Below are 14,075 nucleotides of genomic sequence, written 5' to 3'. Positions count from 1 at the left end.
TTCAGTCCCACTCCAAAGAGTGTACAGCCCTACAGTCGGGTGGTTCCACGCCGCCCTCACTCAGCATGCCAACAGAGTCCTTCTCAGCGCTTGCTTGTGTTTATGTCACAGAATCATCGCTGCTGCTTTACAGGACTATATCCACAACTGGCATTTTAGAAAGGGGCCTTTCATTATCAAAATTAAAAAGATTTGCCCAAATTTCTCAATATCTTCATGGTTGACTCTGGATCTTGTACTTACCTTGCAGCTAATCACTGTTGAAAGAAAATATGATTAATATGACTGACTTGGTCTAACATAGTTGACTTGATTGCACCCCTTGGCTGGAGACAGGTCACTCTTCTAAATGAAATGAGGATTCTGTTAGCATGGAGGATGATGAAGGGATAGCTGTGGAGTGTGTGTTTTACTTCCTGTGAACAAATACAATTCCCTTGATAGCAAATACAGTATAAAACCTACTTTGTGTGCAGGTGCTGTCCTGGTGAATTCATTGAAAGGGTTCCAAAATTATATACTCAAAGATATGCTTACTCCAGTTTTGTTATATTGTACATATTAAAATTATTTTCTTTTACTTTACAGCAACAAATGGTCATTCAGAATGCTTACGGTTATTAATAGGAAATGCAGAGCCACAGAATGCAGTAGATATTCAAGATGGAAATGGACAGTACGTTTCAATCATTTTTAAATGGTTTTTTTTTTTTTTGAGACAGCATTTGAGTATATAATCCAGGCCTCCATAACATAATCTCACTACCTCACCCTCTTTAGTGCTGGGATTATAGGCATGTACACTATATTTTGCTCTTAAATTGTTGTTAAAGTATTAAATATTCTAATACTTTTGGTCCCTATTTTAGTAGATATATCAAAGTTTGTAACTAAAAATGTCAACCATAGCTGTACTGGCTAGTTTTGTGTCAACTTGACACAGCTGGAGTTATCACAGAGAAAGGAGCTTCAGTTGGGGAAGTGCCTCCACGAGATCCAGCTGCAAGGCATTTTCTCAATTAATGATCAAACCGGGAGGTCCCCTTGTGGGTGGTGTCATCTCTGGGCTGGTAGTCCTGGGTTCTATAAGAGAGCAGGCTGAGCAAGGGAGCAGGGGAAGCAAGCCAGTAAAGAACATCCCTCCATGGCTCTGCATCAGCTCCTGCTTCCCGACCTGCTTGAGTTCCAGTCCTGACTTCCTTGGTGATGAGCAGCAATGTGGAAATGTAAGCTGAATAAACCCTTTCCTCTCCAGCTTGCTTCTTGGTCATGATGTTTGTGCAGGAATAGAAACCTTGACTAAGACAAAAGGTTTTCATTTAAATACATATAAAGTTATATTACAAAAGTGCATATATGAAAAATAAGCCATCACATCATTGCCGTTTTGTCAGTGGTGACACTAAATCTAATTCCGTTACTGTTCAGGACACCTCTTATGCTGTCGGTTCTCAATGGGCACACGGACTGTGTATACTCACTACTGAACAAAGGAGCAAATGTAGATGCCAAAGACAAGTGGGGAAGGACAGCGTTGCACAGAGGGGTGAGCCAAAATTAAACATAAATGCATTATATGCGTGTGCCCTTCCCCACACATAGTGTGTTTAATACACCCAAATTATTTTTGCAGGCAGTGACAGGCCATGAAGAGTGTGTAGACGCATTACTTCAACATGGTGCTAAGTGCTTACTACGGGACAGCCGGGGTCGGACACCCATACACTTGTCAGCAGCCTGTGGACACATTGGAGTTCTTGGAGCCCTTTTGCAGTCAGCAACATCTGTGGATGCAAATCCAGCCGTAGTAGACAATCATGGGTATACAGCACTTCACTGGGCTTGCTACAATGGTTAAGTATCAGATAAAAACCTGCTTTGAGTGTCTGCCTACTGGGTACTAAGTAAACAAAAACAAAGTCCTTTATCTTGATAAAGAGAAGTCACTCATTTTCAAAAGTGTTTGAGATAAGCCTTACATTTTTTTTTTCTTTCAACTCACTTGGATGGAAGTCTAATAATTATACCACAGTAGCCAGATTGTCTCTGAGTCAAAGGAATTACCATAAATTGCCACGGAAGTTCAGTTTGTTTTTATAATATGAATTAACATTTTGTGAGTGTAATATACTGAGAAAGTATCCACAGATGGGAATTTTATGTAAAAATCAGTGAGATAAGCTTTTAAGGCAATTTTTTTTTGGTTTGGTTTGGTTTGGTTTTTTTAAGACAGAGTTTCTCTGTGTAGACCAGGCTGGCCTCAAACTCAAATATCTACCTGCCACTGCCTCACAAGTGCTGGGATTAAAGGCGTGTGCCAGCACTACCTGGCTAAAGCAGTTTTTTGTTGGCTAATATATATATTTTTTAAATATATCAACAGTGGCAATTAACCATTAAAAAAATTTGCAAAGAAGTATGTTTCCAAGGTAAAACATGTACTTCTCTTTTGGTGATTTACTTTGTTTTACAACATTGCTCACAGTAAAATCAAGCAAGTTTTTTTTCTCGAAGTGGTTTTAGAAAAGAATTAGCTATATACTTACTAAGCTTAAAGTTTAGAATTTCTGTATGTGGAATGCTTTTCCTTCTCTATCGCCGATGGACTTGGGCTTTCTAAGTACATTCTGTATGAGAAACAAGCAGACGTGTCTGACTTTCAGACGGGCAGGGTTTTAGTGATTATGAACTGAGCTGGAAGAAGTCTAAAATGAATGCCTCGTTTATAGCCAAATGATTGCCTTACGGTAATTTGACATTTTAAAAGTGTAATATATTGAATGGTTTTACTATGATTAGTAATTCTTGCACAGAAAAAATAGAAACACTCCAGTAGAATCAAGCAAGTTTTTTTCTCGAAGTGGTTTTAGAAAAGAATTAGCTATATACTTACTAAGCTTAAAGTTTAGAATTTCAGTTTATATAGTCATATGCTTGTATAATTTTGAGTATTTTGATTATCTCATTTATTCCTTTCAAAAGTTAACCCTCAGAAATAGCTCTCTGGAGTATTGAGAGAAATGGTGAGGTTGTCGGCTCAGCTCCACCCAGTGCTGATTCTTGGAGATAGTAAAGCAGCCCTTGCCCAGCTCAGGGTGAGGGCTCTGTATTTCTTGGTGTCAGGATTTGACAGTTTCAGCTATTAGTAATGTTGCAATGTTAACAGGAACTGAGAAGTTTAAAAATCTTCACAAGAATAATTTTTGTGGGATCCACAAAAAGTCTCATCAAGTAAAGGCACTTGCTACCAAGCATATTTGTCAGCATAGTTGTCCTTTTTTTCACAGTATCTAGTGTTTTAGGAAATTGTCCTATATGTGCTATTTTAAAAAGATATATACCATTTATTAGTTGAAAAGGAAAGTTGCAAAACAAAACACGCTATTTGAACTGTAAAAAAAAAAAGTGTGCAGGCAGGTATGTGAAAAACCTAGGAATTTTCTAGAGCCTTTGAGATCAGTAGTTACATTAGTTATGCTCTAAGGAGTGGAGCTACAGTCAAGCAGGGACTTAAACTTTTCCTTCTCAATACTTGTATGTACTTGAGATGTTGCAAGTATGTCTTATATGTTAATATCTAGTTCTTATGCACCTATTAGGTCATGAGACATGTGTGGAGCTACTTTTAGAACAGGATGTTTTCCAGAAAATAGATGGAAATGCTTTCAGCCCCCTGCATTGTGCCGTGTAAGTAAAGCCTTAGTGAATCAGATTTATTGAGGTGTTTTGAGAAACATTGTTACTGTGACACTGATGGCCTTGTTTGTCCAGGATCAACGACAATGAAGGTGCAGCTGAGATGCTGATTGATTCCTTAGGAGCCAGCATTGTGAATGCCACAGACTCAAAGGGAAGGTAGGGCCCCGATTAGTACCATCCAGCATTACTTTCAACAGGAGAAAGCATGGGGACTATTGGCCTTCTGTTTGAGAGCTTATAGAGAACTCACAACTAATTGAAAACAGGATTTTGCAGATGTAAATTATCAAGTCTTAAATTTTTCACATTATTAGGGAATTTTAAGTTTTGTCACTTTATTTTAAAATATAAAGGTTACTCTCCTATTTAAAGAAATATGATTTTAAACTCAGAGAAAATTGCTTAAAAAGTTAACAGTTTTCTAAATTGGATTACAGATTGAAAAAACAGTGCAACAATTGTAATAAGTAGTCGTTTGGGGTAAACATTTATTTCTGTTAAGTTTTCTTCAGTGATATAGTGTTATAGTCTTATGTATAGTTCATCCTTATTTAGACAAGTTGTAGTTTAAGAGTTTTTAGATTATGTAAAGTATACATATCTAAAATAGAAATTAGTCCCTTTGAGCTTATTTGTTTCTTAGAATGCTTTTGTAACATAATGAGTAAACCCTTGAAAACTTTGTTCTAGTCTAAGGAATAATTGTTTCCAGTATATGTGCCATTTAGCTTGTGTCACGTGTTTTACTGTGTCCCAGAACTCCTCTCCATGCCGCTGCCTTCACAGACCATGTGGAGTGTTTACAACTGCTGCTCAGCCAGAATGCTCAGGTCAATTCCGCAGACTCTACCGGAAAAACACCTCTCATGATGGCTGCAGAAAACGGACAAACCAATACAGTTGGTAAAGAAACTATCTAGAGATGTAGAAATGCCCCTAGTTTGAGGGTCAGCCTTGGTTACATTGTGTCTCCATAAGAAAGGAAACACTGCTTAGAACCAAGCTTAGTTTGTTCCTATACACTCTGCTGCCCAAGAGCCTCTCAGAAGATTATTAGTAGAAGGGGACTCGACTCTGGACTAGGTAATAAAGCACAACCCACGAGTTAAAAACCGGGGTGGGGGGTAGCTGCCAGAATTCCCTGTGTGTAACTTAGCTTCCCAGTGCCCTCATCATTCCACATTTCATTTTGGAGCATTACCCTTTCTTTATCAGGGTAGTTTAACCTCAGGATTTAATAACGGTGGCTATGGAACCAGATTGCATGAGTGAGAGTCCTAGATCTAATTAATTGACCTCCTGCCTCAGTTCTTTCACTTGCAAAATGAGAAAAATGACAGCATCTACTTTAAAAGATCATGTAAGGGTTGAATAAGTTCCTATAAAACTAGAGCACATAAAACAATGTTTGAAATTTATTAACACTCCAATCTGATTCGTATAAGAATATAAAAGTTCCCTATAATTATATGGTAATGTGCATTATAGTGTTTATCTTGAATTAAGTATTTGCAAGAGGGATATTTTTTGCTCTATGTCTTCGTTTCTCTACAGTGAGTTACTGGTAATTTAAGAAACATGTTCATAAGCATAAGAATTGATGCACTTTTTCCTCCCAGAGATGCTGGTTAGCAGTGCTAGTGCAGATCTGACATTACAAGATAAGAGTAAAAACACCGCCCTTCATTTGGCTTGTGGCAAGGTATGTACATAGTTTAAGAATGGGTTCTCATAGTTACTGTTGATGGACTTTTTTCCAGTTCACCAAAATGACCAGAAATAGGAAGCAAATGGCTTAGGTAGGTGAGGTTACAGGGGAGTGTTGGCTTACCAGGTTTTGAAATACAAGCTTAGCGCTTCATATTGACCTGTCTTCTCAGTCCTATTTCTGATACCTGTGGGTAGATACTTAGGACATTACCTTAGGAAAATTGTATCTGTGCGTAATATTGTACATATATTAGAGATGGTTGGATTTATATGTTTATTCTTTATAGTGAGATGTTTTTAAGAGCTATTTTCCACAATTTTAGGGTCATGAAACTAGTGCCTTGTTAATTCTGGAAAAGATAACAGATAGAAACCTCATCAATGCAACCAACGCAGCCTTGCAAACGTGAGTACTTTAAGTATCTAACTAAATTTAGTGATCTCTACAATTTATAAAAAGGTAAATGCACTTTTAAAATAGATCAGTTACAAAGCATTTAAAGAATAGTTTTTACAGTTGTCAGAACTCATTTCTGAAACCATATAACTAAAAGCTCTATAATATTAATGTTGCAACATTATTACAATTTGAAATTACAGCATTGATAATAATGGTCTTTTTCTCAGTCTGCTTATTCATTTAATTTTCTAAAGGAAGGTAATGCTGTTCTGAAAAGTGCTATTCATACTAGCTTTCTCTGTCTCTGTGTGTGTATGTTATAAACTTAAAGAGGTTTCCGAAAGAACCAGTCTCTGAGTATAAGCAGTAAGACTTGAGTTTCACTGAGATCTTAAACCCAGGTCTCCCATCATCCTCTTTCAATTTCCAGTTTAAAAAAAGAAAAAGAAAAAAAGATGGGAATAGTTCACATTCCAGGTTTAGTCAAATCCCTCAAAGGTCCAAATGTTAATCACTGGACCAGTAAACATCTTTTAAAGACTATTTGAATTTGTGATACTGCAGTATAAAAGTTTATAGCCTTGATTATGTATTTGTTAACTTCATTTCTTAAACCAGTAAGTTAAGACTGTAGCTCACCCAGTCCCAGTGGACACATGTATAAAATGCTCCTGCCCCTAAGATTCAGGGAACATTGTGAAAGCAGGGGCTGAAAGATGGTAAGAGCCCGAGAGTCAGTGTGAGTGAGAGTCAGTGCCATGTAGTAAGGTCAGAAGCTACACCTATACAGTCTTGCCAAAATGACTGCCTCAACATGACCTCAATAGCCATGCCAAAGTGGACCAGGGGAAGCCAGGAGGGCCTCAACCCCTTACAAAGAACTACCACTGCTACCTAAGGAATACCAAGAGTGTGAAATGATCTTCTCTGGGGAAGAGAACATCAATCCAACACCAGTGGTCAGCCCTGAAGAATCTGTACAATAGACACAAGCAGCATTATACCAACCCAGCAAGTTATAGATAGCAGTGTATTTGTATACACACATGTATGGAATAGCAATAAATGAAAAAAAGAGACCATGAATTTGGAAGAAAGCAAAGAGGAATATATGGGAGGGGTCTAGAGGAAGAAAGGGAAGGGGAAATTATGTAATTATAACCTCAAAAATATAAGGTATATATATTAGAATGTAGTTCATTGGCTAGCACTTTGAATATGGAGTCTTAGACGGTCCAGTGGTTTGATGAGGTCAGGAGCTACTGCTGCTGACCAAGGCTGGGCTGGAGGTGCTGCTCTCCGTCCTGCCTTCACGGATTGACAACTGGAGGAGCTCGGGTTTGTATCTCTAGGTCTTCACAACTTGCCCAAGTGTTTGCTGACAGCCAGGTGTGTATCTGTCTGTTCACTGTACATAAATGTACAACTTTTTCCCACAGACCTCTGCATGTTGCTGCCCGAAATGGGCTCACGATGGTTGTTCAAGAGCTCCTGGGGAAAGGAGCCAGTGTGCTTGCTGTTGATGAGAATGGTAAGTAGGCTCCATGGGCCTCCCCTCGGCCAACTTCTTGGAGCTTTTTTCTTTTGATGGTGCATCTTTGAAGTAAAGTGAAGTTTAGTAGGGTTTTTATTGGGCAAGGAAAAGTGTTGGAATTAATATTGAGGAGTTCTATATAATAGAGAAATAAGAGCACGTCTGATAGGTGAGCTTCTGAATGCACATATATTCTGTTAGATGAAGCTTAATATTTCCTATTTGCTCACCACTATTGTTCATTTTGGAACTCAAGGTTTTGTTTGTTAAACAAATATTTGCCAAAGCCCTACTAACGTGTCCTATTCGTAGACAAAGCCAGTCCTTCTACTCTTAAATTAGATTCTCTCCCCTTTTTCCTGTGAGAGATGATCACTTTAGCAATCATTCCCTACTAATGTCACTGTGTGTTTGTGGCATTGGAATCAAGTACTGCGAGTACTCTGCCACTGAACTGTATGTCAAGCCTCTCACCCCTAACATAGAGATATTAGTTCTGCCAACTTCAGAGATCACACATCTCACAGCCTCTGCCAGCTGCTGCTCTGTTTTCTACTGCCGCAGAACTACTCAGAAACTGGCTTTCTGTAGGCCTCTGTCCCCAGCACACTGTAACGTGGTCAGTCAAATCTCGTTTCAGTTGGCAGGCCAGGTTGGGTATGTGAGTACCCTTTTTGGTAAACTTTGTTTGCTTGGCTTTTAGGGACTCCACACCAGTGCTGGAGAGTCCAAGGCTATGGTCCTTGCTGCTTTTCTTGTCTGTGCTTGCCCTCTAGACGATCCTCTCTAACCCTTGATTCTGAAAATTCCTTGCTGAGACTTGCTTACTTTTTATTTAGAAGCGACCTTCTCTGTGTCTGCATTCATATGTCTGCCTGTCTGTCTGCTTAATTAATAATACCATGCAGATGTCTAATAGAACTATCAGCCCTTTTTCCTTACCTGCTGCAGACTTACCCTGGTGTCAGTTGACAATTCTCTCCTTCATAGCTTGAGGAGTTGTACTTGGTTCCTCTCTCATGCCCACTGTACAGTCCATCAGCTTTGCTACTGATTCTTTGTTTAAAGTAAGTGTAGTATCTGTCCTTCTTTTTCTCTGCTTATTACCCTCACTGGTAATTTTTAAAACAGAAGAAGTATTTCTCCCATCAGTTTTTTTATAGTTCTCACAGTGAACTACAAACTACTCCACTCCTTTCCGAGCTTGTTTCCTATCCCTGTCCTTTCTGCTTCTCTCTTCCCTTCCAGTTCCTCTCCCGTGGAATCAGTGCATACATTATAATCTCTGTTTTAGCTCTGTCTTCTGCCTGGAACACTCTGGTGTTCATCTGTTTCAAGTCATAGCTCAAATTCCATCTTCTCGATGAAAGCTTAACTCCACTAACCTATCTGTGTTACAGCATTCTTAGTCCCAGTCATCGTGATCGCTTCTTCTTATTTTCAGTAAAACTGTCTGTGTAACTTACTGAATATAATGTGCTTTTTTTTTTCATGTTGAAGTGACTCTTCCATGAGAATGAATATGCGCTCCGTAAGAGCAGAGGATCGTCTTTGTTGTCTATGTTTACTGATAGTTTCTGAGTATTAGAAGATGGAAGTGGTAGAAAAACAAATGCCCAGTAATTAGATGTATATACTGTGATATGATCATATATTGAAATACTATACAGCAATGAAAGTTACCTGACTATAGTTACCTGTGACAATATTAGGTCTCACATAATTAATCAAAAGAAGTCAAATTTTAAATATGTATACTATATGCTTCCATTTATTGGTTTAAAAAACTGGGCAACAAGGAATTTGTTACCACAGAAAGAAAAGGTCAGGATAGTGGTTACACTGTGGAGGAGGAAAAGACATGCAGTGTTTGTGGTATCCGGCTGGTGGCTATATCAATATTTGGTCTGTGATAAATCATCCTATTTTAAAACAAGTTATGTCTTTTAAAGTACGTATTATGTGACTGCTAAAACATGAGCACAGTAATATGAAAAATAGAGCAACAGTAAAGCTAGTCTAAAATTTCAAGACATCTATAACATTAGCGCCTTTTGGCTGCCCATGGCTTAAAACAAGGGCAACCCAAACTTGATGTGGGATAGTTGGAACTTGCCGTCACAGTAGGATGTTTACCATCCTCTCTCCCATCTCAGCCACAAGGTTAGTGCTTTGCCAACCAAGGTACCACATGCGTTATCCATGGCTTTCCCATTGATGCTTGGGGCTCTTTATATTTGAGGAAATTTTTTGGCTAAGTTGAAAGGAAATACTTGTCTGGAATTCTGAGCTTTTAACGCTTTGTTTAGTTTATCATTTTCTCACAAGGCTGTATCTACCCAGTGGGTTCTGGGAACTCGCTCTTTCAGCAGTGGAATTTTAAGTGCATACCAGCCCGCCTGGCTTCTTTAAGAGGGGTCCAGGACTGTGCTCAGGTTCTCATGCTTACAAGGTACTTTACCCACTGAGCCATCGTCCACGTCGGAGGCCCACAAGCACACCAAAATTCTGACTTCTGTAATTCAGTTGGTATGTAGTTAGTGATCATCTCCTTGTGTTTAATTCATATGCTTCCATGTTTAGATGGTCACCATGTAGAAGTTAACTTAGACAGGTGTGAATTACAGTAAGCCTCGACTCACTGTTCTAAAGGGGATCGGCTGATGTGCGTTTCTTGGGGTTTTTTTCTTCCCTTTATTCTAAGAGTGCTCCATCTTACCCATCTCCAACCCAGAGATGTTGGGGGAAGTACCCATTGTGAGGCTTTAGTTCCCGCTTCTGTTACTTAGTGTGAAAGCTCTCCTTCTACCTCACATTCTTAGCATTGTACCTCTTCCTGCTTACTAGACAGTTGTGAATTTATCTACTCAAAGTATCTGCTGTAAGCCATCAAATCTGTGTGTGAAGATGGAAGATCTTGGGATGTTAACTTTTAAATTTTAAATTCAATTATAGGCTACACCCCAGCTTTGGCCTGTGCTCCCAATAAGGATGTGGCTGACTGCCTGGCTCTCATTTTGGCCACCATGATGCCTGTCTCGTCAAGTAGCCCATTGACATCCCTGACATTCAATGCCATTAACCGTTATACCAACACCTCAAAAACAGTTAGCTTTGAAGCCTTGCCTATCATGAGGAATGAAGCCAGCTCCTACTGCAGTTTTAACAACATTGGTGGCGAGCAGGAGTACTTGTACACCGACGTGGATGAGCTCAACGACTCTGACTCCGAGACCTACTGAAAGGCCGAGTGAGCTGCAGCTCTAAGGAAGTTCTGACACTGAAACTTCAAATCGGGCTTTTTCGGGAAAAAGGCACTTTCTTATCATACACAGATTCAACCTGAAGAAAGATCATGCAGTGAACGAATGGAAGAAACATGATGACATTAGGAAGAAGAGTCTTAAAGGCAAGTTTTGCAAAAGGAACTTCTAGAATCTTAATAATGACTTGACCAGTGGAAAACACAGTGATGTCGATTGCTTTGTGGGATCGTTTAATTGGCTTTGCAGTGCCAGAAATTGGGACACTGCTCCCTGACCTGCTTACATGGGCAACACTGCTGTAAAGAAAGAGATCAAAACACTAGATTAAATTTTACCCATAAAATTACAGCTAAATTTTAATGCAATAAAAGTTTGGTATAATAGGCATTATGTACACATCAAATTGCCAAGGACCAAATAACATACAGATTTTTTTATTAGAACTCCATTTTGTGGAAACGGAAATAGATGAAATGAGAAGTCGTCTAAAGCAAACTTCAGTGCTTCTGAAAGTGAGGCCAGATTCGGTTTGGTGTTGGTTTTTATAAGAAAGCATCTACTGTATTAAGCCATGAGAGGAAGCAGATGTATTTTTACATTTTTTAATATAAAAGTTTTTAAATTCCACTTTTTATAGACTTCAGAACCAGTTAACTGGGTGCAGCGTGGTTGAAAGTACTAGAGACAGACGCAGATGAAGTCAGGGCTGTTGCCCACGATTGAGTGGTTTGCTTTTAAATTGAATTGTTTTTGTTTAAGGAATTCCATAGAGGAAATTTTTAATGAATTTAAAAAACAGACTATTTCACCTCTTGTAATGCAGCGGTCCTGGAGAAGGGACATCTGAGCCTCTCTGTGCGCGGCACACCTGCATCACGTTAGTTACTTTGGGACCTCTACCTTTTTTGGCTGGAGGAATTCTATTGTCATTTATTTTAATCTTTGAACTTTAAAAACAAGAATCAAAATTTTAAAAAGTTTGAAGACTCTTGTTATGAAACATTGTCGAAAGCTGGTTGTGAATTCTATACAAACTGGGATTGTAAATGTTTTATGTAAAAGAAAATACTTAAAAATGTACCTGCTTCCTCTCCTGCGTCCTCACAGCACTGGAAGGTTCTTGAATGCATCCTTTCCTTTGTTGTTGTTGTTGTTGTTGTAGTCGTTTGTTGTTTTAAGACAGGGCTCTCTATGTGTAGCCCTGGCTGTACTAGAGTTTGCTTTGTAGACCAGGCTGGCCTCGATCTCACAGAGATTCACCTGTCTCAGCTTCCTAAGTGCTGGGATTAAAGGTGTGCACCACCACTGCCTGGCTTCAGATGTTTTCTTTATAAAAATCAACATCAAACCATTTGGCTTCCTTCTCAGAAGCATTGGAGTTTGCTTTAGATGATGACTCATAACATAAACAGAATCAGGTCATTTGGAAGGCATTTCTGTACTGGGCAAGATTTAAAATACTTCAGGCTTTAGGTCCTCCTGAGATCTAGAGTAGCGGGTGTGCAGCTTCTTACTGTCAGAGCTTGCCTGCCAAATTGAAGACTGCCTTTCAGGTAACAGAGAAGAGGCTGACAGTAGGCTAATTTTAAATTACACTTTTCTGTGGTTCTTTTATTGTAACTGTCACTTTCCCAGTAACAATGATTTTACATTGGGGGGAGGGGTCTTACTAGAGCTGGGTAAAGTTCCATACATTGCAACAAAATGATACCCAATTCCATCTTACCCTTTTTGTATTGTGAAACTGGAACTTTATGACATTGTAAATTATCAGCTGGTTTTTCTGAATATAAAGTGTGAAAACACAGAACAGTATTTTGATCTATTTGATAATTTTGTGGGTTTTTTGAAGAATTAATGAGCATGTACATAGAAATAGTGACTGCTTGAATCCTGTATTTACTTGCACTCTTTCAGTACATCAAGATTCCTGTATATTTTAGAGTATAATAAAACACAGACGTGAGCTGTATTTAATGAATAATGTATTTGTATCTGTGCATATTACTTAAAAATCTATAAAGTTTCTAGGGCATTGACTACTAGATTTTAAGCATTTTTCTAAAATATTTGCAAAATTATAAATATAATCTCCATCTTTTCTTTATAATATAAAGGAGTCGTAATGAACCCTTCGTAATTAATAGTGGGAGAAGGGTAAATATGCATTTTAAAAGACCGTAGACTACATTTCTATTGTACCTTTTAAAAAAGAAAACTCAAGAGGATTCTAAAAGTATACCATATGTGTGCTTTCTCTTTCCTTTTAGGAATTCTCTTCTGAATTCCCTGAGGGAATTTTCTAGAATCTCAGAATTGAAAGAGACCTGAGGTCCATCCAGTCTAACCTCTTAAATGCAGGAGTCCCTTCTCCAAGGTTGTCTTTCCACCTTGAACACTTCCAGTGACTACCTCACGAGCAGTCCATTCATTGTTGAGCAGCTCTGTTAGGAAGGTCTCCTTAATGGAGCTGAAGCCTCCCTCCTGGTAACTTCTGTCCTTGGGCCCAGCTCTGTCCTCCAAGGGAATGCTGGAAGGATGACTTTCCACCCTCTGCCATGTCTTCTCTTTCACAGGCTGAAGTGATTTCCAGATGGACTCATTAGACACATTGTCTGCACATCTATTGAAGTCAAATGTGTAGCTATAAAGTAACAAACTCATCTTTTAATTTATCCTCATATGTATGTAGAGACCAAGATCCTGCATCACTTTAAGTAAAACACTCGGGAGGTGGTTTGTGCTGTTACCAGCCGACTAGAAAAGCTGTTCCTTTGTGGTAGTTTGTCTCTAGCTTGAGCAACCCACTTCCTTTGGTGTGCACTGGAAGAGGGAAATTTTGAAGTACTATCCCAGAAAGTGTTGACTAACACCAGTATTTGGAATAAATACAGGAGCACAGCATAGCGCCATACGTTACTTTATAGTTACATACACCTATAGTGTGCACAAAGCATTGGTCCTGGTGGGTCGGTTGTGTATTTATCCTCGCCCACAAGGGGAAAGTCTGTCGGCCTTTAATTTCTGTGAGAAAGGTGACATCTAAGATATGTGTTACAGAAATACCAGCTTTTGCTCAGAAACAACTTTGGGGGAGATAACGATGACAGGTGACCTCAAACAGTGCCATTTAGTTCAGAGATCTCTAAATGTAGCTGTAAATTTGGGGTTAATTTGGCTTCAAATATTGGATCTTTTAAATGAAATAAAAATTTTTAATGTAAAAAATCAAGTGTCTTTCTTTTTTACATATAAAGAACTTTTTTCTTTAAAATGTGTTAAGTTACAGCAGGTTTTTAGACAAGTTTTTTGCAGGTTGTTAGTGTGTTTCCTACAGCCTAGAATGAATTCCTGAGTGTTCCTACTCCACGTCTAGGTGCTGCATCACCTACAGGTATGTGCCTCCATCCCCAGCTCTGATTTTTGTCCTTTAAGAACTCAGTGGCTTCTTAGTAGTTATTTTAGA

General features: G+C 38.8%; 1 protein-coding gene across 7 annotated transcripts in view; it reads left to right on the top strand.

The window, feature by feature from the left end:
- Ankrd28 (ankyrin repeat domain 28) overlaps positions 1 to 13,837 on the top strand; it is a 131,800-nt gene extending 117,963 nt beyond the window's left edge. For 5 of the 7 annotated variants that reach the window (XM_030247586.1, XM_030247587.1, XM_030247585.1 and 2 more), the window contains 10 exons: positions 589 to 676; positions 1,429 to 1,546; positions 1,634 to 1,853; positions 3,600 to 3,687; positions 3,772 to 3,855; positions 4,457 to 4,602; positions 5,319 to 5,401; positions 5,733 to 5,815; positions 7,249 to 7,340; positions 10,299 to 13,837. In XM_030247586.1, the coding sequence (XP_030103446.1) occupies positions 589 to 676; positions 1,429 to 1,546; positions 1,634 to 1,853; positions 3,600 to 3,687; positions 3,772 to 3,855; positions 4,457 to 4,602; positions 5,319 to 5,401; positions 5,733 to 5,815; positions 7,249 to 7,340; positions 10,299 to 10,585 (1,289 nt within the window). In that variant the 3' untranslated portion in view covers positions 10,586 to 13,837. The remainder of the gene's footprint in view (positions 1 to 588; positions 677 to 1,428; positions 1,547 to 1,633; positions 1,854 to 3,599; positions 3,688 to 3,771; positions 3,856 to 4,456; positions 4,603 to 5,318; positions 5,402 to 5,732; positions 5,816 to 7,248; positions 7,341 to 10,298) is intronic. The other 2 variants (XR_383131.4, NM_001024604.2) reach the window with 2 other exon arrangements.
- Positions 13,838 to 14,075: the final 238 nt, after the last annotated feature.

Source organism: Mus musculus, chromosome 14, assembly GCF_000001635.26.
Source record: "Mus musculus strain C57BL/6J chromosome 14, GRCm38.p6 C57BL/6J".
In the NCBI taxonomy this organism is placed as follows: Eukaryota; Metazoa; Chordata; class Mammalia; order Rodentia; family Muridae; genus Mus; species Mus musculus.
Note: the sequence above shows the minus strand (reverse complement) of the source record. Positions and strands in the feature narration are given on the sequence as shown.